Source organism: Oryctolagus cuniculus, chromosome 4 (genome assembly GCF_964237555.1).
Source record: "Oryctolagus cuniculus chromosome 4, mOryCun1.1, whole genome shotgun sequence".
Lineage (NCBI taxonomy): Eukaryota > Metazoa > Chordata > Mammalia > Lagomorpha > Leporidae > Oryctolagus > Oryctolagus cuniculus.
In genome coordinates, this window is record NC_091435.1 from 169563258 (window position 1) to 169586592 (window position 23335).

Genomic DNA, 23335 nt, shown 5'->3' on the forward strand with positions numbered 1-23335 from the left:
ATGTTTTAAAGTATCTGTTCAGAGGCAGATACCAAAACAGAAAAAAGTCAAGTGGTTACAATTTAAAAAAAAAAAAAAAAAAAAAAAAAAAGGAGGGGGTACTCAGCATGAGAAATAAATCTGAAATTCAGTGCTGGTTTCCCCTTCCCCAGAGTGGTGTTTGTCAGTTCACAGAGGCCAGTGGAGAGGCTAAGGCCGAACACAATTTCTGGGAGTCTGATGAGGCTGGGAAGACAGAAACTGGACTTCAGAGGCCATCAGGGAGGAAGAACCCTGGTAAACACATCAGGCCTCGGTTGGGAACCACAACAGAAGCCCTCACAGAGGCACAGCTCTGGCCATTGAGGCTAACTGGGGAGTGAACCAGCAGATGGAAGACTTCTCTCTCCCTCTCTCTGCGTCTCCTTCTCTATCTGTAACTCTTTCAAATAAATAAATAAATCTTTAAAAAAAAAAAAAGAGAGATAAAACAACAAAGAAACAGACTTCTAAGATATCATCCTAATTTGGGGACACTATGAAAAAGCTTTAAAAGAATGGTAATAAACATATGCAATATAACAAGATAGAAAATTTCAGCAGAGAACTGAAAATTTTTAAAATCTACCTGAAGTTCTGTAAGTGAAAAATGGATAAATCTCAATACATGGGATTAACCCATACATAGATGAAAACAAGATTAGTAAATCAGAAGAAAGCTCAGGAAAAAAAAAAAAAAACTAGACTAATGGATGGGAAAGTGAAAAAAAAAAAAGATAGGAAAAAATAGAAAAGAATGTAAGAGATCTATGTAACACAGTAAAAAGGTCTAACGCAAATATAATTGGTATCCCAAGAGGCAGGGTAGGACTGGGGATCAACATAACATTTGATGAAGTAATAGCCAATAATACTCTAAAACTTACAAAAGAAATAATGCCATAGACTTAGCAAACTAAAACATCCTCAAACAAGAGGCATATAAAGACAGGTACACTTATGTACACTATAGAAAAATTTCTGCAAACCAAAGATAAAAGAAAATCTTAAAAGCAACTAGAGGGGGGCTGGTGCTGTGGCATGGTGGGTAAAGCCCAGCATGCAGTGCCACATCCCATATGGGCGCTGGTTCTAGTCCCAGCTGCTCCTCTTCCTATCCAGCTCTCTGCTATGGCCTGGGAAAGCAGTAGAAGATGGCTCAACTCCTTGGGCCCCTGCATCTGCACAGGAGTCCTGGAAGAAGCTCCTGGCTCCTGGCTTCCGATCAGCTCAGCTCTGGCCATTGTGGTCATTTGGAAAGTGAACCAGCGGAATGGAAGACCTCTCTCTCCCTGGCTCTACTTCTCTCTGCAACTATTCTTTCAAATAAAATAATTCTTAAAAAAAAAAAAAAACTAGAGGGAAAAAAAGACCTATTATTATCAAAGAACCAAAAATGACAATGACAGTGGATTTCTCAAAAGAAAGTATGGAAATCATGCAACCATGGAAAGATTTATTGAAAATGCTGATAAAAAATCTACATAAACTGATATATATATATATATACATATATATATACATATATATATATATATATATATATATATATATATATATATATATCAAGCTGACTTGCCCCAAATGGTAGAGTTAAAAACATACCAGGGGATTCCAATGCAATCCCATCAAGGTGGCATGTACCAATGCCATCTCACTAGTCCAAGTGATCAATTTCAGTTCACAATTGATCATAATGAAAGGACTAAGAGTCAAAGGGAGCACATAAACAAGTCTAGTACCTGCTAACACTAACCGATGGAATAAATAAAGGGGAGAGTGATCCAACATGGGAAGTGAGATACTCAGCAGACTCATAGAATGGCAGATGTCCTAAATAGCACTCTGGCCTCAGAATCAGCCCTAAAGGCATTCGGATCTGGCTGAAAAGCCCATGAGAGTATTTCAGGCATGGAAAGCCAAGACACTCTGGCAAAAGATCTCTGCGAGTGAGATCCCAGTGGAAAGAACAGGTCTTCAAAGAAGGAGGTACCTTTCTCTGAAGGGAGGAGAGAACCTCCACTTTGACTATGACCTTGTCTAAACAAGATAAGAATCGGAGAACTCAGAGGGCTTCCATAGCCTTGGAAACTCATGACTGGAGAATAGGGAGACTACTGATGCCATAAACAGGAGTGTCAATTGGTAAAGTCAACAACAGGAGTCACTGTGCACTTACTCCTCATGTAGGATCTCTGTCCTTAATGTGCTGTGCATTGGGATTTAATGCTATAACGAGTACCCAAACAATATATTTCACTTTGTGTTTCTATGGGGGTGCAAACTGTTGAAATCTTTACTTAATGTATACTAAACTGATCTTCTGTAAAAAAAAAAAAAAAGAAATTATCAATTCCCAACTTGACTCTCACTGGGATTAAACATGACAATAGGTCTGATCTGATTTCATCATCATTTAAAAAAAATCATCTATTATTTTTCACTTTATGTTTCTGTGTGGGAGCAAACTGTTGAAATCCTTACTTGATGTATACTAAGCTGATCTTCTGTATATTAAGATAATCGAAAATGAACCTTGATGTGAATGGAAGGGGAGAGGGAGTGGGAAAGGGGAGGGTTGTGGGTGGGAGGGACGGTATGGGGGGGAAGCCATTGTAATCCATAAATCGTACTTTGGAAATTTATATTCATTAAATAAAAGTTAAAAAAATGTAAATTCAAAAAAAATCTACATAAACTGTAAAAAAAATTTACATATTTTTACATAAACTAAAAAATACCTGTAGACAAATGTTCAGCTAAGCCGTACCTAGACTCTTCATCCTCAGAAACTGCATTAGATAATACATCGCATGCTTTGTTTTGAGCTCTAAGTTTCAGGGTAATTTGTTACAAGGCAATAGATGGGAGGGAAAACAAATCTGCTTTGAAAATTAATTTCCAGGGGGCTGGCGCTGTGGAACAGCAGGTAAGCCTCTGCCTGCAACACCAGCATCCCACATGGGTGCCGATTCTAGTCCTGGCTGCTCCCCTTGAGCTCCAGCTCCCTGCTGTGGCCTGGGAAAGCAGTGGAAGACGGCCCCAGTGCTCGGGCCCCTGCACCCAGGTGGGAGACCCAGAGAGGCTCCTGGCTCCTGGCTTCAGCCTGGCCCGGCCCGGGCTGCTGGGGCTGCCTTTCATTCAGAGTGAAAGCCAAAGCTCATCATGGCCTCAAGGCCCTGTGAGAACAGTTCCTGACTGATCTCCCTGACTCTGCCTACCTCCCTCCTCTTCATCTCTGGGCTCCAGGCACACTGGCCTGGTTGCGAGTCCTTAGACATGCCCTGCCCACCTGGTCACTGGCTGAATTCTGCCTGGAAGCCTCTCTCTGTGCACATCCCATGGGGTTCACCTTCAAGTCTCTCATATGGGCACCAGTTCTAGTCCCGGCTGTTCCTCTTCTGATCCAGCTCTCTGCTATGGCCTGGGAAAGCAGTAGAAGATGGCCCAAGTCCTTGGGCTCCTGCACCCATATGGGAGACCTGGAAGAAGCTCCTGGCTCCTGGCTTTGGGTCAGTGCAGCTCCGGCCGTTGCAGCCATCTGGGGAGTGAACAAGCAGATAGAAGACCTCTCTCTCTGTCTTTACCTCTCTCTGTAACTCTTTCAAATAAATCTTTAAAAAAAAAAACAAAAAACAATAAAAGTTCACCTGACAAATGGGGGTGCTTGGGAAATATTTGTTAAAACCACTTGTGAAGAAATGAACTGTGTGGGTACAGTTCAAGACTATCTGAAACCTTTAAAGTAGTATCTTACAGGATCATTTAAAAAGAGAATTCAAATATGCAACATCCAGAGGACTAAAACATATGACAGTAATTATACATGCGGCAAGAGGGGGGCACCTGGAGTTAAAGAGGGATATAGAGGAAGCAACCCTACTGATTAGTTTTAAACTACTGCAACTGGAACTGAAGGTTAGGCACGCAGGAATGTGTAAGAGGGAGTCCATTCGTACAAAGCCCAAAAGCGAAGCCAATCTGTGACAGTCCTGGAGCACGGTTAACCTGGGGGGGAGTGGCGTGTGCTGACAACCAGAAAGGGGCCCGAGACAGGAGTCTGGGCGCCTGGGTTCCCGAGTGGCATTCACTTGGCATAAACTCACTGAGCCATATTCTGCACGAGCTGTGTGTCTCTGGAGGTATGCACCTTACACTTCTGTGCATAACCACTCAACAAAGAAAAGCGTGGTGAAGAACTTCCACACTAGAACTCAGAAATGAGAAAAACAAATCAAAAAAGCCTCAAACAGGGGCCAGCTCCGTGGCGCAGTAGGTTAATCCTCCACCTGCGGTGCCAGCATCCCGTATGGGCGCCGATTCTAGTCCTGGCTGGCCCTCTTCCACTCCAGCTCTCAGCTGTGGCCCGGGAATGCAGTGGAGGATGGCCCAAGTCCTTGGGCCCTGCACCCGCATGGGAGACCAGGAGGAGGCACCTGGCTCCTGGCTTCAGATCGGCGCAGCTCTGGCCATTGCGGCCATCTGGGGAGTGAACCAATGGAGGGAAGACCTTTCTCTCTGTCTCTGCCTCTCACTGTCTGTAACTCTACCTCTCAAATAAATAAATAAAATCTTTAAAAAAAAAAAAGCCTCAAACAACCTAAAAGAGAGCAATCAAGGGAAGAAAAAAAAAGGTGGACAAATAGGAATTATAAAATGAGATGGTTGAAACCAATCAACGTGTATCAAGAATTACAGTGAATGAGAATGAATAACTGCACCAGTGAAAAAGATACAAATCTTCAAACTAGGTATCTGAAAGACTCAGCTGTCTGGAGCTGGCATTGTGGCACAGTGGGCACAGCCACCACCTACAACCCCAGCAAACCATATGGTACACTGGTTCGAGTCCTGGCTGCTCCCTGTTAATGCACCTGGGAAAGCAGCTGAGGATGGCCCAGGTATTTGGGCCCCTGCTACCCACGTGGGACACCGGGATGGAGTTCCTGGCTCCTGGCCCAGCTCTGCCATTGCAGCCATCTGGGGAGTGAACCAGCGGATGCAAGATCTCTCTTTCTCTCTCTCTGTTCCCCCCTCCTCCCCTGTCACTCTGCCTTTCAAATAAATAAAACAAATCTTTTAAAAAGAAAAAAACTGACCTTAAAGTGTTGGGAAAGACACACTAGGTAAATACTAACAGTAGGAATGCAGGTAAGTGCAATCAATTATTTCATAACAGACAAAAAAGTTACGGCAGGAAGCACTGTGAGAGATGGAAGGTCACAGAACAACGAAGGACTTGGTTCTCAGCTTGCATTCCTATTAACATACCCTGAACACTGACAGAGCCGCACGAGGAATCTGCAGGAACAACCTCTTCGTGAATAACAGAACTGACCCAGGTCCAGCCACTGTGGCCATCTGGGGAGTGATCCAGCAGACAGAGGAACTCTCTCTCCGTCTCGCTCTCTCTCAACCTCTCAAATAAAATAAATCCTCAAAAAAAAAAAAAAAATGTAAAAGCTAAGCTTCAAATAAAGGAAGGAAATAAACAGATAGGAACAGAACACTGAAACGAATAAACACACGAGAGGGCTAGGAGACGTTACTGTACCTCCTGCAGAAATTAAACTCATAATGAAAGAATAGCACGACCAACAGTTTGACAGCACATCTGCTAAGTTAAATGTGACAAGACAAATCTAAGGGTTAAGTCTAGATAATATTTTTGATGTTCAAAATATTTCACAGGATACATTTTAACACTTAAAATTGAGACTGCATCATAGATTTAAAAAAATCATACTATTAGGCCAAAACCCTTTGTTTTTTAACTTCAAAACTCAGGTGACTGAGCAGAAACACTGTGGTTTGTTTCTTTTTAACCCACAGCGGAGACAGGAAACCCCGCCTGGGCGTGTTAGGTGCTTCAGCAGCGGGACTAAGCAGCTCAGGTGCAGGCGAGGGGGAAGCAGTGATCGCTTTCCCCAAACAGGAACAGGAAGAGCACACCGTTTGCATAGCTGCCACGGTCCACAAGCTTCAGGGTGTCCATGGAACATGTCTACCAACTTCAGCTGTTCCAGTAGACATGTGTTTTCCTACTTTTAGGGTCAACACTAGTCACGGCTCCGCTTCCTAGACACATAGGGGCCGGGGACTGTTCTGGATGGCTTAGATACGTGATTTTTAATCCTCGCAACACAACCAGCAGCTGCCATCCCAGTCTTACAAGTGTGCAGATCAGAAGAGTGACTTCCTCGTAAGCTCACTCTCAACCAGGTGAGGCCAAGGCTCTGGCGATGCCCTTCGCCGTCCAGGCCCGTGCCGCCTGCAGAGCCACCAGGGTTCAGGCGGCCTCTGACCGAGACCAGCCCACCACCGCACCCACCTTCCCGATAACCTTCCGCACAGCAAAATACTTCTCGGTGAGGTCCCCTGCCTCACTCAGGGGGGCGTCATAGTCGTAGCTCGTGGGCTGCGGCGCGTAGGGCGTGTTGGCCCCTAGAAGACAAAAATGTGCCGAGAAGTTACTCCTGCAGGCTCTGCCCTGGGCTCAGCACTGTCAGCAGAGGGGCCCTCAGGACGCACGCTTCACAGACGGAGTTTCTTCCTACCGTGGCCCTGGCTGAGGACCTCAGATCGGCCCCTTGCAGGAGCCCTGAGGTGCCCCCTCCACTGGACAAGCTGGGAACCCGAGGCTCCCCAAAAACTCTGCTGACATCGCAACCGGAAATGGTTTCTGACAGGACCCACGTCTCACCATTCACCCAGCGACCCCTGATCTTTTCCATGTCCACCTGTGTGGCCGAGGGGAGTCAGTGCCTGGGCCAAGGAGCAGAACACTAAGTGGGGACCACGGCAGAGTGGCGATGACAGCAGACACCATGCAGCTCACCCGGGGCCGAGGGGGCTGCGCGGTGCCTCCTGGATGCCCCCTGGGACCAAGGCCCTCATGCATCCCTCCTGCTGCCGGAGCACAGGCTGCTCCCACCTCTCTGGCCGCTGGACTGTCTCAGGTTACAACTCTCCAGGGATCGCCCTCTTCTGACATGGACCAACGCGGGATCTGAAAAGCCAGTCCCCTGGCCTCCCAGGGCCATCCCAACTCCAGGGCCTTTGCCAAACTGTGTCACGGCGCGGCTTCTCCCGACTCTCTCTTACAGGAGTTGCTCCTGAGGTCACACCTGCTCTGCTGCCTGCCTAGTCGTCTCGTGGTCTGTCTCCCCGGAAACAGGACCCACCCCAGAGAGCAGTGACTGGTGCCAGGACCGCGTGTGCGAAAGGACCAGGACAGCAAGTGTCCCTGCAATTAGGGTCCAAGGAGCACAGTCCTGACCAGAGCCTCCCCAGCTGTGCCTCCGATTGCTTGCAGGCACGAGCTGCACCACTGGGCAACCCTTTGTGTGAGAGTCACACACAGTTTGTTAGCACCCAGCCTCCTGGCGCCGATTCAGTCTGATTCAGCAGGTCTGGTGGGACTGCATTTCCAACGGGCTCGCAGGTGAGGCCGATGCTGCCACCTGTGGACCAGCCAGGCTTTGTGCCTCTCTCTGCCACTTCAGAATGTTGTGCAAGGCACCGTGTGAGAACCAAGTTATTCTGAGCCCCAGTCTGAATACAAACTGCATACTCAGCCCTCAGCTCTTCCCTGAGCCACAAATCGTATAACCTTGCTTTCCAAGTCTGAATGGCTGGCCACTCAGCTTCTGTCTGGAGGGACGCCCGTCTGTTCTGACAGATGTCCCACCCACGTGGGAGACCCAGAAGAAGCTCCTGGCTTTGGATCAGCTCAGCCCTGGCCATTGTGGTCATTTAGGGAGTCAATCAGTGGATGGAATACCTCTCTCTCACTCTCTCTGCCTCTCTCTGGCTCTACCTCTCTCTGTTAACTTTGTCTTTCAAATAAATAAGATAAATCTTTTAAAAAAAATCTCTCTCTCTCCTTCCCTCCCTCCCTCCATAACTTACTTTCAAGTAAGTAAAATAAATCTTTAAAAAAAATCATATAGGTTGGGCTGGCACCGTAGCACAGCAGCTTAAGGCCCTGGCCTGCAGTGCTGGCATTCCATATGGGCACTGCTTCAAGACCCAGCTGCTCCACTTTTTTTTTTTTTTTTTTTTTTTTTTTTTTTTTTTTTTTTTTTTTTACAGGCAGAGTGGACAGTGAGAGAGAGAGAAAGGTCTTCCTTTGCCATTGGTTCACCCTCCAATGGCCGCTGCGGCCGGCGCACTGCGGCCGGCGCACCGCGCTGATCCAAAGCCAGGAGCCAGGTGCTTCTGGTCTCCCATGGGGTGCAGGGCCCAAGCACCTGGGCCATCCTCCACTGCACTCCCTGGGCACAGCAGAGAGCTGGCCTGGAAGAGGGGCAACCAGGACAGAATCCGGCGCCCTGACCGGGACTAGAACCCGGTGTGCCGGGGCCGCTAGGGGGAGGATTAGCCTATTGCTCCTCCACTTCTGATCCAGCTCCTTGCTAATGCACTTGGGAAAGCAGTGAAATATGACCCAAGTGCTTGGGCCCCTGCACCTATGTGGGAAACCTGGAAGAAGCTCCTGGCTCCTGGCTTCAGATCAGCTCAGCTCTGGCCATTGTGGCCATTTGGGGAGTGAACCAGGGGATAGAAGACCCCTCTCTGTCTCTACCTCTGTCCGTAACTGTGTCTTTCAAATAAATAAATCTCAAGTTAACTGTTATATATTAGAAAATAGAGGGGAGAACAAAAATAAAAACCAGAAATTGTCTTTAGGTATATTCCCTAAATCAAGCAACAGAAACATGATAGCGTTTGCTTGCACAAATAGATATTAAATTGCTCTTACCGTTCCAATAGGCAAAATTGGTCCCACCTATAAACATGTACCTACAAAGAAAGAGAGTGTACATAATACTTCACTGTGACACGGCAGTGGAGGGCACCCCCCCACAATGAGCACTCACATGTTCACGTTCGCTCCATGGGCAAGGATGTCATAGAGGGCGGAGGCCACTGCTTCACTCTGGACTGTCGAGTGCTGTTCGCCCCAGTGGTCTAACCAGCCAGTATAGAATTCAGAGTTGACCTGACAAAAGACAAGGACATGGAGTTTAACATGCACGTAGGCCCTGCAGTGCTCGGGCATCCCTGCAATGCCCCCTCTACCCCACCAAGTGAGAGGGGGTTGATGTGAACGCCGAACCCAGGCTGAGGGACCGACAAGGACACCAGTCACAACACTGCTTGTATTTAGTCCTCCAGCATGAACCCCAAGACAGAAATCTCACCGCACACAACACAAACATGGTCAGTTATTTCTATCTATGGATTCAACCAATCACGGATTGAAAATGGAAAATATTTGAGAGAAAAAAGCAACCGTACTGCACTGAGCATACACAGCCTCCTTTTTCTTGTCCTAACCCTCAAACACGCTATAGCCTCTTTGCACAGCATTTACACTGTGTGTGGAGGATGTGTGGATACCGCACTGTTTCCGATAAGGGACCTGAGCATCCACAGATTTTCCTACAAAGGGGGTTTGCTGGAACCCATCCCCCATGAACACTGAGGGGCAACTTTGCTAAAAAGTTTTACCTACGTCAATTTTGTTAATACCGCCCAAGTCTCAACACGGTAGGAAAGTCTTAATGGATCCGGAATGGACAGCAAAATACTCAGAGCAAATAATCAGCTCCCCATTCATCTGGATGCGTCGGGTGGACAAGGATTCTGAGGTCTCAGGCTGTCCTGCAACGCAGGCTCAGACCCTCAGGTTTCTCTCGGGCATTGCCCTGGAGAAGGAAGAGAGATCTGTATGGGCCTCCTGGCCTCAGGTTCCAGGGAACAGCTCCACCCAGGGGCTGTGAACGCAGAGAGCAGACTGCAAAGGCTGGTCCGAACATAAGGCTTGTAGACACGTGGGGCAGCCATTTAGTAACAAGGGAGTGGGGCAGGTGGGGCAGGCTGACCCCCGCAAGGAGTAAGAGGCTGGGCTGAGTAACAGTAACAGGAAGGGAGGGGGGCGGGGGAGAATTCACACATGCCTGCTCCCGCCCGGAGCCTGCCACCACCACCTCCTGCGCCCCGCAACTCACAGTGTGGTCTGCAAACGACATCCTCAACGCCACCTGGCTACCTGTCAGAAACGCAGCATCTCCGGCCCCACGCCAGGCCCAGTAGACCAAGCTTTCCGTTTTACCAAGATCCCCAAGGGAGTGGTTCACCAACACTTCACAGGTGGAGAAACTGTGCCACAAACAGGTTGAACTCAGATCCTGGCCCAGCCACTCCTGCCTGAAGGACCCTTGCTATGTTCCCCAAGTCTCACTGAAAATGAAACAGTCAAATCACCCCTGAGGGTTGCCTGGAGGCCCAGATGAGCCCAAGATGCAGGAACACAAGGCCTGGGGGCAGCACTGTGGCACAGTAGTAGGATAAGCAGCCACCATTCCATATGGGCGCCGGTTCAAGTCCCAGCTACTCCACTTCCAATCCAGCTCCCTTCTAATGTGCCTGGGAAAGCAGTGGAGGATGTTTGGGCCCCTGCACCCTCGTGGGAGACCTGGAAGAGGCTCCTGGCTCCTGGCTTCAGCCTGGCTGTTGTGGCCATGTGGGGAGTGTTCCAGCAGATGGAGGATCTCCCTCTCCATCTCTCCCTCTGTCTCTGTAACTCCACCTTTCAAATAAATTAAACCAAGGAGCCACACCCAGCCTCCCGTGGCACAGCCGTGATGAAGTCAGCACAAGCCCAGGTCTCCACAGCTCACCCCCAGTTCTCACCAAGGGTCCTCTGGGCTCACTATTCCTCTGGATTTGGAAAGCATCCGTGATGTTGTTACCTGAAAATCGCAAGGGGTAGAGGAAGGTCAGTCACACAAATGACAAGAAGTTAAAATCACAGGTGCCTTTCATGGACTTCAGCAGGGGCCCTGCTGTGGTCGGAATATTGGCGTCCCCCCCAAATCCATATGCTGGAACCTAGCTGTGCAGACCACACATCACAGTAACTGCTACCTCGAGCCTTGTGATCCACCACCCTGTGGTTAAAGTCTTGGGGCTCTGGAATCCAGTGTGTAAGGTACCCAAGTCAAAGATTCATTTATTCACTTGAAAGGCAGAGTTACAGAGGGGCAAAGGCAGAGGCAAGCAGAGAGGGATCTTCCATCCGCTAGCTCACCCCCCAGATGGCCACAACAGCTGGAGCTGGACGGATCCAAAGCCAGGGGCCAGGAGCTTCTTCCAAGTCTTCCACACCGGTACAGGAACCCAAACACTTGGGCCATCATCTACTGCTTTCCCAGGCCACAGCAGAGAGCTGAATCAGAAGTGGAACAGGCGCCGGCGCCTGTAGTGCCGGCATCCCATATGGACTCCGGTTCTAATCCTGGCTGCTCCTCTTCCACTCCAGCTCTCTGCTGTGGCCTCAGAGTGGAATATGGCTCAAGTTCTTGGGCCCCTGCACCCACATGGGGACCAGGAAGAAGCATCTGGCTCCTGGCTTTGGGATCAGCACAGCTCCGACCGTTGTGGCCATTTGGGGAGTGAACCAACGGAAGGAAGACCTTTCTTTCTGTCTCTCCCTATCACTGTCTGTAACTCTATCTCTCAAATAAATAAATAAAATCTTTAAAAAAAAAAAAAAAAGCTGAAACAGCCAGGACTTGAACCAGCACCCATATGGGATTCTGGTACTGCAGGCGGCAGTTTTACCCGCTACGCCATAGCGCCAGCTCCCAGAATTAGCTCTTTATTCTGATGTGGACTTTTCCTCTAGGAATGGGGTTGTCACAGGCTCTGACCACTGTTAGCCACTAACGCTCAGTGTAACCAGCATTAAGAGGTGGAGTCTTCGGGGCTGGTGCTGTACCATCTACCTGGGAGACTTGGATCCGCACCTCCGTTATTCTGTCTTTCCAATAATTAAAAGAAATCTTTAAAAAGATTCAGGATGGGTATGCGGCACAGTGCTTAAACTTGCCACTTGGTGCACCGCATTCCATATCAGAGCGCCTGCTCAGGGTCCCAGCTACTCTGCTTCTGACCCAGCTTCCCGGGAGGCAGCAGGTGATGGCTCAAGCACCTGGGCCCCTGCTGCCCCCTGGGGAAACCAGGATGGAGTTCCAGGCTCTGCGCTTCAGCCCGCCCCAGTACTGACTGCTCCGGGCCTTTGCAGAGTGAACCGGCAGACGGAACATGCCTCTCTATCTCTGTCTCATTCTCCATTTTCTGCCTTTCAAATAAAAAGAAAATAAAAAAATAGAATTTAAAGTAAATGTTTTACATATTTTTTAAAAAGCGGAATTTCATTTACTTTATGCTGCATTTTTCACTATCAGGCATTAAACAGTATTCAGATTTTTAACCGTGGCTCTCATGAACCACCCTCACCCCCGGGCCCAGGGCAGTGCCCCCTTCTACCCCAGGCTCCCCGGCTTTGCAGTGGGCTGTTTTTCAACCACACTACCACCTCAGGAACGAATGATGTTACAACAAGCTCCTGGTCGCCCTCAGTGTGAGCCTCCCAACAGAAAGATGCCGTGTCTCCGCCTCACTGGGGGGGGAGGAGCCAAGGCTGGCGGAGCCAGCAGGCCGCGGCCTCCGCAGCTCTCTGCAGACGAGCCTTGCATCACCAGCGGCTCTGAGCAAGCGGCCAGGTTTCTAGAAACGCCCCATTCCCCGAAGGTCAGTTCTCTTCTTCTCTTTCTTGGTAATGTAGAACAACCTCCTTAAAAATGTGACTTCAGGGGCCAGTGTGGAGCACAGGTTAAGCCGCGTCATGCTGGCATCTGATATCAGAATGCAGGTTTGAGTCCTAGCTGCTCTGCTTCTGAGCCAGCTCCCAGCTAATGAGCCTGGAGAAACAGCAGAGAATGGCCAAGCACCTGGGCCTCTGGCGCCCACGTGACAGATCAGGATGGAGTTCCTGGCTTCTAACTTAGGTCTGGCCAGCCCTGGCTGTTGCAGCCATTTGAGGAGTGAACCAGTGAGTGGAAGATTTCTCTCTCTCCCCAACCCTGCCTTTCAAATAAATAAGTAAATCTTTTTTAAAAAGTGACTTCAGCCTGATCCCCGCATTTCAGGCAGGGCAAGTGTTGGGGGTGCGATGTGCAAGGAGCGCTGCACACTCAGAGGAGAGCTACTTGTATGGCTGCGCCTTTTTAATTTTTGTGTAACCTTTTATTTTGAAATGATACCAAACTTACAAAAAGCTGTAAGGCCAGTACAAAGAACACTCACAGTCCCTTCACCAAGATTCCCCCATTGCTAAGAGGTGGCATCGTGGTGCAGTGGGTTAAGCCTGGGACACGGACATCCCATTCTGCAGTGATGGTTCAAGTCCCAGCTCTGCGCAGCTCCCTGCTAATGCACCTGGGGAAGGTGGATCATGCTTTCCGTCATCTGCGGCCTGGGAGTGGAAACATGGCCCATCCTCTGGAACGCAGATGATGGCCCAAGTGCTTGGGCCCCTGCCACTCTTGTGGGAGACCCGAATGGAGTTCTTGGCTCCTGGGTTTAGCCTGGTGCAGCCCCGGCCATTAAGGCCATTTGGGGAGTGAACTACCAGATGGAAGATCTCTTTGTCTCTCTCTCTCTCTCTGTCACCTCCACCTTTGAAATAAATAAACAAAATCTTCAAAAAAAGCCAGTGCTGCGGCTCACTAGGCTAATCCTCTGCCTTGCAGCACAGGCACACCGGGTTCTAGTCCCGGTCGGGGCACCGGATTCTGTCCCGGTTGCCCCTCTTCCAGGCCAGCTCTCTGCTGTGACCCGGGAGTGCAGTGGAGGATGGCCCAAGTGCTTGGGCCCTGCACCCCATGGGAGACCAGGAGAAGTACCTGGCTCCTGCCATCGGATCAGCGCAGTACACTGGCTGCAGCAGCCATTGGAGGGTGAACCAACGGCAAAGGAAGACCTCTCTCTGTCTCTCTGTCTCACTGTCCACTCTGCCTGTCAAAAAAAAAATAAATAAAATAAAATAAAAAAATAAAAAAATCTTCAAAAAAAGATTGCCTAATTTCCAACATTTTATAATATTTACTTTAGCACACACACACGGTATCATTCCTGGGTCATGTCGAACCTTTGTCACTAAATATTTCAGTGTGAATTTCCTAAGAATTCTTAAAAAAACAACTACAAAAATCAGGAAATTAATATTGATACTATACTATCATTATTTTTTTTTGAGAGGCAGAGAGCGAGAGTGAAGGCCAGAGAGAAGTCTCATCAGTTGGTTCACTTTCCAAGTGTCTGTAATAGCTAAGGCTGGGCTGGGCTGAAGTCAGGGGCCAGGAACACAGTCTAGCTCTCCATGTAGATGGTAGCAACTCGATTACGTGAGCCATCACTGTCACCTTCTAAGGTCATCAGTGGGAAGGTGGACTCAGGGGCCAGAGCTGAGTATCAAACCCAAGTATTTAACATAGGGCCATAAGTATCTTAACTGCCACCCTAACTACTAAATAAATACCTGCCCCAGTACTATTTTTTTTTTTTTTTTTGACAGGCAGAGTGGACAGTGAGAGAGAGAGAGACAGAGAGAAAGGTCTTCCTTTTTTCTGTTGGTTCACCCCCCAAATAGCCGCTGTGGCCGGCGCACCGTGCTGATCTGAAGCCAGGAGCCAGGTGCTTCTCCTGGTCTCCCATGGGGTGCAGGGCCCAAGCACTTGGGCCATCCTCCACTGCACTCCCGGGCCACAGCAGAGAGCTGGCCTGGAAGAGGGGCAACTGGAACAGAATCCGGCGCCCTGACTGGGACTAGAACCCGGTGTGCCGGCGCCACAGGCGGAGAATTAGCCTTGAGCCGCAGTGCCGGCCACCCCAATACTATTATCTAGCCTATAGTCTCTATTCAAAGATGGCAATTGTCTGAATAATGTCTTCCAGAGGCCGGCATTGTGGCACAGTGGGTTAAGCTGCCACCTAGGACGCCGGCATCCCATATGGGCAACAGTTGAAGTTCTGGCTGCTCCACTTCTGATCCAGCTCCCTGTTAACAGCCTGGGAAAGCAGTGGAGGATGGCCCAAGTGTTTGGGCACCTGCACCCATGTGGGAGACCCAGCTGAAGCTCCTGGCTTCAGCCTGGCTGAGTGCTGGCCATTGTGGCCAACTGGAGAGTGAACCAGTGGATGGAAGACCTCTCTCTCTCATTTCTCCCTCTCTCTCTTTGCAACTCTGCCTTTCAAACTAAATACATGAATCTTAAAAATAAATGAAGTCCTTCAGAGCACAAAATGAATGAATGGGGAGTGAGACTCCCAGTCTAGGACCCTATCTCTGCTCACACGCTGCCCGGGCCGTCATGTCCCTTACGAAAGCTGCTCTCAGCCTAGGTGAAGAAGGTCACCATCTTGCATGGCCAGAAGCACCTAGCCACACTGCCCACCCATCTGGGGGACCTCTGCTGCTTACACAGCACCGAGCCTCTGTGACCTCTGGCAAACCTCCTCCAACAAGCCTTGGTGTTACGAGTTACGCCGAGAGATCACAGAGGAGCTCCCTGCCCCAGAGGCTGATGGGCCCAGGACATTCAGCTTTGGAGTCTGCTACGGCCACAGCAACATGGGAGGACAGGACAGGTCAGGACGGGAGAGGAGAGCAGCAGCCACTCCAGACTGAGCCAGAGGAGCGGCCGCTGCAGGGCCGAGCTCCCCACAGCTGGACCTGCTCGCCCCAGCCCAGCTCCCAAGAATGCGGTATGCTGGTCCGGCCTAGCCTCACCGACGCTGGAAACGACGCTACTCTGGAAGCTGAAGTGGCATAACCCTGGGCCAGTGAAGGGTGTAGCTGTTCTACTGCACCTGCTGCTTGACAAGGAGAATGTGAGAAAACTCACGCAGCCTGCCCCCGTGTCACAGAAAACCAACAGCTGCTGCCTGGCGCCATCAACTTAGTAGAAAGCTGATGCTGCGCTGTCTCCTCCGACTACGGACACCCACCTACACCGAAGTCCACCGTGGCGTAGAGGCCCTGCAGCGCCCCGCACTGCAGGAACTTCTTATGCGCGCCGTCGGTGGTGAACAGGAGCACGCTGTCACCCAGGTAGTAGTGGAAGCGCTTCTGCAGGAAACGCAGGTAGTCGTAGTCACAGGAGAAGTAGCTGCCGTATTCGTTTTCAACCTGCAGATCACAGAAGCAGACAAGTCAGAGCTCCCAGCGTCGCCCTTCTAACATGAGCTTTTTTTTCTTTCTTTCTTTCTTTTTTAAATTTATTTGAGGGACAGAGGCAGAGATGAGACACCTATCTGCTGGTTCATTCCCCAAATCCCTGCAACAGCCTGCTCTAGGCCAGGACTAGACCCACTCTACTGGGTCTCCCATGTGGGTGGCTGAGACCCAAGTACTTAAGTATTTTAAATATTTATTTATTTGAGGGGCCAGCACTGTGGCATGGGGGGGGGCTGCCACTTGCAGTGCCAGCATCCTATATGGGTGCCGGTTCGAGTCCCGGCTGCTCCACTTCTGATCCAGCTCTCTGCTATGGCCTTGGAAAGCAATGGAGGATGGCCCAAGTCCTTGGGCCCCTGCACCTGCGTGGGAAGACCCGAAGTGTGGGGAGCAGGGCCCTGTGGGGAGCAGGGCCCGTCTCCCGCAACATGGCAAAATAAGTACTGAGACTATTGAGACTAACTCTATGCGTCTGATCTCCCACCATATGGCGCTGAGAGGGAGTAAACAAATCTTACACAGCTGTTTCTTCAATTAGCTGATTCCTGACCCAACCTCTGATTGGAGGAGAACAGCGTGTTCAGCACGTGGGCAGCAGAGCACGGACTGGTGGGAGAGGACTATAAAGATGCGATAGAAACAGCGCGGGGGGATTTGCTTATGCGCCGCAGACATCTCGCACCACGCGCCGAGAGAATAACAAGAATGCGGACACACACCAAGTGGAATGCGGTTAGAATGTGGTTAGCACAGGAGCAAACTTGAGCACACAACGCAGAGTCATTCGCTTAAACAACAGCGTCCGGTCCAGTGTCGTTCTCCCACGAGCCCGCGGAGGAGCGACACCGGAGGAAGCTCCTGGCTGCTGGCTTCAGATCGGCGTATGGAAGACTTCTCTCTCTGTTTCCCCTTCTCTCTCCGTGTAACTCTTTCATATAAATAAATAAATCTTTAAAAAATTTATTTATCTGAAAGGCAGAGTTACACAGAGACAGGGAAAGCAGAGACATGGAAAGAGATCTGAGAGAGAGATCTTCCATGTGCTGGTTCACTCCCGAGGTGGCAACAGCCAAGCCTGGGCCAGGCTGAAGCCCAGCAGTTGGGCCATCGTCCACTGCCGCCCCAGCTGCATTGCAAGGAGCTGGTTCATGGGCGGAGATGCTGCACTTGAAGCAGAGTGCAGATGGGTCACAGTCCTGTGGGCGGTGGTTTAACCTGCTGCGCCACAAGGCCAGCCCTGACCCAAGTACCTGAGCCATCATCACTGCCTCCCAGGGTGCACACCAGCAGGAAGCTGGGACTGGGAGCAGAGGAGAGACTCGAACCCAGGCACTCGGATACAGGAGGCAGGTGTCCCCGCCAGCACGTTAACTGCCACACCAAACATCCAGCTCCTAATGCAAACTTTTGTTTGCAGAAAACATCTGCGCAGCGTCTGCTAAGTGAGCAGGCTTAACGATGGCCAGGAAGTCTCCTTCTCTCAGGTCTCTAACTCTTCTAAAAAGAGACTCAACTTTCAAGTTGCCCACTACCCTCTCCCACAGCCCAGAGATAAGAAAAACAAAAACAAAGAACTGGCTTTCAGACTGTAATGCTATTCTCCCCTACGACAGACACTTCAAACTTGACATCAGTAACACCTTCCCATGGTAGGAGTATCAGCAAACGGAAAGAGGATCTGTGCTGTCCACTGCCCAGAGACACCCACGGGAAGCACATAGAAGGCCTTCCAGATGTAAACGCACACCAAATAGACACGGGCAGTGAGTGTGTTCTTCCAAGCTGGCAGCACACTGAATGCACCAGCTGTAGCACGGCTTTTGCACTGTAATAGCAAACACGCTCACGGCATTACGAGGACAAATGCTGGCTCTGGCCACACCACTGCTGACTTGACCTCTGCCGTCAGGCACCCAGGTGTCTCCGCTTCCGTGCTCAGTAATCAGCATCCGTGTGTGCTAACGGTAGCTCTTAACCAGGGACTCGCGCGCGCGCCAGGGGACACCTGGCGATGTCTGGAAACGTTATCGTCCCTGCTGCGGAGGGTGCTAATGGCAGAGTGGAAGCCAAGGCTGCAGCTAAGCATCCTGCAGGGCACAGACAACCCCACAACAAAGAACTGTCAGGTGCAAAACGGCAACAGAGCTGAGGGTGGGAGGCCCACTCTGCACCCTGTTCGCAACCAGGCAGACAGGTATCCCCAACTGGGTGCAAAGGAGATTGAAAAAGTCTTGTCCTTTGTATGTATAAAACTAGATACACATACAGTACATAGACAGATACACAATATGCCAGGTATTAGAATTTCATGGGAGCAAAGGGGACAATTAGGAAACAAAAGTCTACATGAGCTCCTTAGGGGCAACACTGCTAAAAGAAAAGAGGTTACGAAGCATTGCTGTCTGGTAATAAAATGAAACTCGGCCACCTGGGAAGCTCCGAGGATGCTGGTGGCGTGGATTTCCCACCCTTACACGGTGGCGATGTGGGCTTTCACGTTAGAACGGTTTATTGCACTGCACATTTATAAACATGAGCCCTATGTTGTGATGTTGCAAAACCTGTTTAAAACACACAACTGCAGGGCCTGGAGTTGTGGCCCAGCGTGAGCCACCACCTGCACACCAACATCCCACGTGAGCACCAGCGGGAGTCCCGGCTGCTAACCTTCTGATCCACCTCTCTGTTTATGCCCCTGGGGAAGCAGTGGGGATGGCCCAGGTGCTTGGGGCCGTGCCAGCCACACAGGAAATGAGGATGGAGAGCCAGGCTCCTGGATTCAGCCCGACCCAGCCCTGTCCACTGTGGCCATTTGGGGAGTGAACCACAGGATGGAAGATTTGTGTGTGTGTGTGTGTGTGTTTCTTCCTCTCTCTGTAATTCTGCTTTTTAAATAAACTTTTAAAAAAATATAAACTGCAGCCTGTGATGCTGACATCCCATTTGAGCAGATCCATGTCCTGGCTGCTCCACTTCTGATCCAGCTCTCTACTAACTGTCTGGTAAAAAACAGAAGACGGCCAATGTGTCTGGGCCCCTGCCACCCGTGTGGGAGACCCAGATGTAACTCCCAGCTCCTGACTTTGGCCTTGCCCAGCACTGGCTGCTGCAGCCACCCGGGGAGTGAACTAGTGGATGGAAGTTATCTCTCTGTAACCCTTTCAAAATCAGCCAACTGATATTTATTTGGCTTTTTATATTTTAATTTTTAAAGATTTATTTATTTATTTGAAAGGCAGAGTTACAGAAAGAGAGAGAGAAATTCCTCCTGGTCTCCCATGTGGATGCAGGGGCCCAAGTACTTGGGCCATCTTCCATTGCTTTCCCCAGGCCATCAGCAAGAAGCTGGATCAGAAGCAGAGCAGCTGGGGCTTGAACCTGCGCCAATACGGAATGTTGGTGTTGTAGGTGGTAGATTTTACCTGCTACACCACTCACTGGCCCAATAAATCAATCTTTAATATACATATACAACAGTAAAATTTCAACCTGTATGTAATGCAAAATGAGTCTGTGTGAGCCAAACATGGTATTTATTTATTATTTTTTATTTATTTGAGAGGCAGAGAGACACAGAAAAAAGAGAGCTGCCACCTGCTGTGTTTTCTACCCTTACCCAGTCTTCTTCTATGATCTCACTTTGTCAGGTCTTATGTATCCATTTGCATCTTCCTGTTACATGCTTTAAAATAAACAAGCTTGTCCAGCCTGCAGCACCAGCATCCCATATGGGTGCCGGTTTGAGTCCTGGCTGCTGGTTCGAGTCCTGGCTGCTCTACTTCCAATTCCGCTCTCTGCTATGGCCTGGGAAAGCAGTGGAGGATGGCCCAGGTCCTTGGGCCCCTGCACCCGTGTGGGAGACTGGAAGAAGCACCTGGCTTTGGATCGGTGCAGCTCCAGCCATTGTGGCCATTTGGGGAGTGAACCAGCAGATAGAAGACCTCTCTCTGCCTCTGCCTCTCTGTAACTCTGCCTTTCAAATAAATAAATCTTTAAAAAAATTCAAGGAAACTGCCAAGATTTGAAGTGCTTTGCGTATGGCTCCTAAGGTTTGAGTGAGAATTGTATTTTTTCTATATTCATTTATTTAGTAAACAAGGACCAAAAATGACTAGGTGAGGTTCCAGCAGGTGGAGATGTGAGGGGGAGGGGGGAGGGGGTTAGAGTCATCTGGCAGGACCCACAGTGGAGTCCTCCAAGGTCACCAGGGGTGGACAGGAGAAGAAACACCCCCAGGACAGAGCCCACCTGGCTCTCCTGGGCAGAGTCAATGCCGGCTATGAATTTGGTGGCGTTTCCATCGGCAGAAGGAGCAGAAACGTTGTCAGCAGAAACTGAAAGTGAGTCAAGGAGCAGCAAACACAAAACTGACAGCAGATAAAAAGATATTCACCTTAGAGCAGGAGAAAGGAAGAGGACCCAGGTGCAGAGCAAAGATGCACTCAGACCGTGGGCTGGCTCTCTGCACACAGGAAAACGTGGCTCCCATGAGCGCCACCGGAGCACACTCAAGATGGAGAGAAGATAAGGTGCAGCGAGTGTGCGCTGCGTGTCCTGTGTGGGCAGCAGCTGCCCCTTCCCGAGAGGACCTGTTTCCTCGGCTCAGCCTCTCAGCACCTCCTCTGCTCACACTGGGGGCAGGGAGCCCACTGAGGGCAGGCCACGCCCTCTCCCTACCAGGACCTGTCCCCAGTTCTGCTCACAGGATGCCTGGCCTGCGCTCCTAGGAGTGCACCTGCTTCCCCTCCGTGGTCAAGGGCAGCAATTGCTTCCTAACTTTACTTTTCTCAGGAAGGACAAACTTGGTAAATGTCCAATTAATGTGGTTTTCTGTTTCACCTAAGGAGTTTACAAACACTAGAAACTGTAGAGGAGACGGCGCTGTGGTGTAGCAGGTTAAGCCACTGAGTGCCATACGAGTGCCAGTTCGAGTCCCTGATGCTTGACTTCCGATCCAGCTCTCTGCTAATGGCCTGGGAAAAGCTACAGAAGATGGTCCAAGTGCTTGGAACCCTGCCACCCACCTGGGAGACCCAGATGAAGTCCCTGGCTCCTGGCTTCAGCCTGGCTCAGCCCTGGCCATTGTAGCCATCTGTGGAGTGGACTGGTGGATGGAAGATCTCGTTCTCTCTCTCCCTCTCTCTCTCTCTATAACTCTGAGTTTTTTTGACAGGCAGAGTGGGTAGTGAGAGAGAGAGACAAAGGTCTTCCTTTACCATTGGTTTACCCTCCAATGGCCACCGCGGCCAGCACGCTGTAGCCGAGGCACCACGCTGACCCGAAGCCAGGAGCCAGGTGCTTCTCCTGGTCTCCCATGCAGGTATAGGGCCCAAGGACTTGGGCCATCCTCCACTGCATTCCCGGGCCATAGCAGAGAGCTGGCCTGGAAGAGGGGCAACCAGGACAGAATCCGGCACCCCGACCAGGACTAGAATCCGGTGTGCTGGCGCCACAGGCGGAGGATTAGCCTAGTGAGCCACAGTGCCGGCCTCATGTATTTATTTTATAAATCTTTATTTTTTTTTTTTTAAAGATTTAGTTGAAAGTCAGAGTTAAAAAGAGGCAGAGAGAGAGAGAGGGGGAGGGAGAGAGAGAGGGAGAGAGAGAGGGAGAGAGAGGGAGGGAGAGAGAGAGAGGTCTTCCATATGCTGTTTCACTCCAGCAGATGGCCACAATGGCCAGAGCTGTGCTGATCCAAAGCCAGGAGCCAGGAGCTTCCTCCGGGTCTCTCACACGGGTACAGGGGCCCAACCAAGCACTTGGGTCATTTTCTGCTGCTTTCCCGGCTCAAAAGCAAGGGTTTGAATTCGAAGTGGAGCAGCCAGGACTCAAACAGGCACCCAATGGGGATGCCAGCACTGCAGATGGCAGCTTAACCCACTGTGCCTCAGCACCAGCCCCCGTTTTTTTTTTTTTTCTTTTCACTTCATGTGAAAGGCAGAGACAAGAGACAGACAGATCTTCCATCTGTTGCTTCAGCCCCTAAATGCTTGCAATAGCCAGGGATGGGCCTAGTCAAAGTCAGGAGCCTAGAACTCAACGAGGGCCTCTATGTGGGTAGCAGGGACCCAAGTAACTGACCCATCATCTGCTGCCTCCCAGGGCGTATTTTAAAAGGAAGGTGGATGGGCTGGCGTTATGGCTCAGCAGATTAACCTGTTACTTGCAAGGCCAGCATTCCATATTGGAGCACTGGTTCAGGTTCCAGCTGCTACATGTCAGATCCAGCTCTGTGCTAGTGTGCCTGCAAAGGCAGTAGATGGCCCAAGTGCTTGGGCCCCTGTCATGTTGCAGCCATTTGGGGAGTGAACAAGGGATGGAAGACCTCTCTGTCTCTTCCCCTCCCCCTGCAATTCTGCCTTTCAAATAAATCAATCTTAGGGGCTGGTGTTGTGATACAGCAGGCTAAGCGGCCACCTGTGACTCCGACACCCCATATGGATATCGGTTCAAGTCCCAGCTGCTCCAGGACATCTGATCCAGCTCCTTACTAAAGCACCTGGGAAAGCAGAGGAAGATGGCCCAAGTGTCTGGGCCCCTGCCGCCCAAATAGGAGACCTGGATGGAGTTCCAGGCTCCTGGCCTTGGCCTGGTCCAATCCTGGAGGTTATGGCTATCTGGAGAGTAAACTAGTGGATGAAAGATCTCTCTCTCTCTTTCTCTCTCCTTTTTACTCTGTAACTCTGCTTTCAAACTTTTCAAATAAATAAATAAATGAATCTTTACAAATAAGTAAATCTTTAAAAATAAATTAATGAGGCCAGCGCTGCGGCTCACTAGGCTAATCCTCCTCCTGCGGCACCAACACTCCGGGTTCTAGTCCCGGTTGGGGCGACAGATTCTGTCCCGGTTGCCCCTCTTTCAGTCCAGCTCTCTGCTGTGGCCCAGGAGTGCAGTGGAGGATGGCCCAAGTGCTTGGGCCCTGCACCCCATGGGAAACCAGGATAAGTACCTGGCTCCTGCCATCGGATAGGCGCGGTGCGCCGGCTGCAGCGGCCATTGGAGGGTGAACCAATGGTAAAGGAAGACCTTTCTCTCTGTCTCTCTCTTTCACTGTCCACTCTGTCAAAAAAATAAGTAAATAAAAAATAAATGAATGAATGAGATTACATCAAGTGTCTGGGTTCAGTCCTAGGCTCCGGCTCCCAGTTCCAGCTTCCTGCTAATGCACACTGGGGGGAGGCGGGGAGAGCAGGTGATGTTTCCTGTATTGAGTCCCTGCCACCC

General features: G+C 50.2%; 1 protein-coding gene across 1 annotated transcript in view; it reads right to left on the minus strand.

The window, feature by feature from the left end:
* The window catches only part of GLB1 (galactosidase beta 1), a 92820-nt gene that overhangs the window by 41560 nt on the left and 27925 nt on the right, over positions 1-23335 (minus strand). The window contains exons 6-10 of the mRNA XM_051818535.2: positions 15880-16060; positions 10720-10778; positions 8901-9022; positions 8783-8823; positions 6350-6462 (exon numbers count right to left, since the gene is read on the minus strand). Of these exons, the coding sequence (XP_051674495.1) occupies positions 6350-6462; positions 8783-8823; positions 8901-9022; positions 10720-10778; positions 15880-16060 (516 nt within the window). The remainder of the gene's footprint in view (positions 1-6349; positions 6463-8782; positions 8824-8900; positions 9023-10719; positions 10779-15879; positions 16061-23335) is intronic.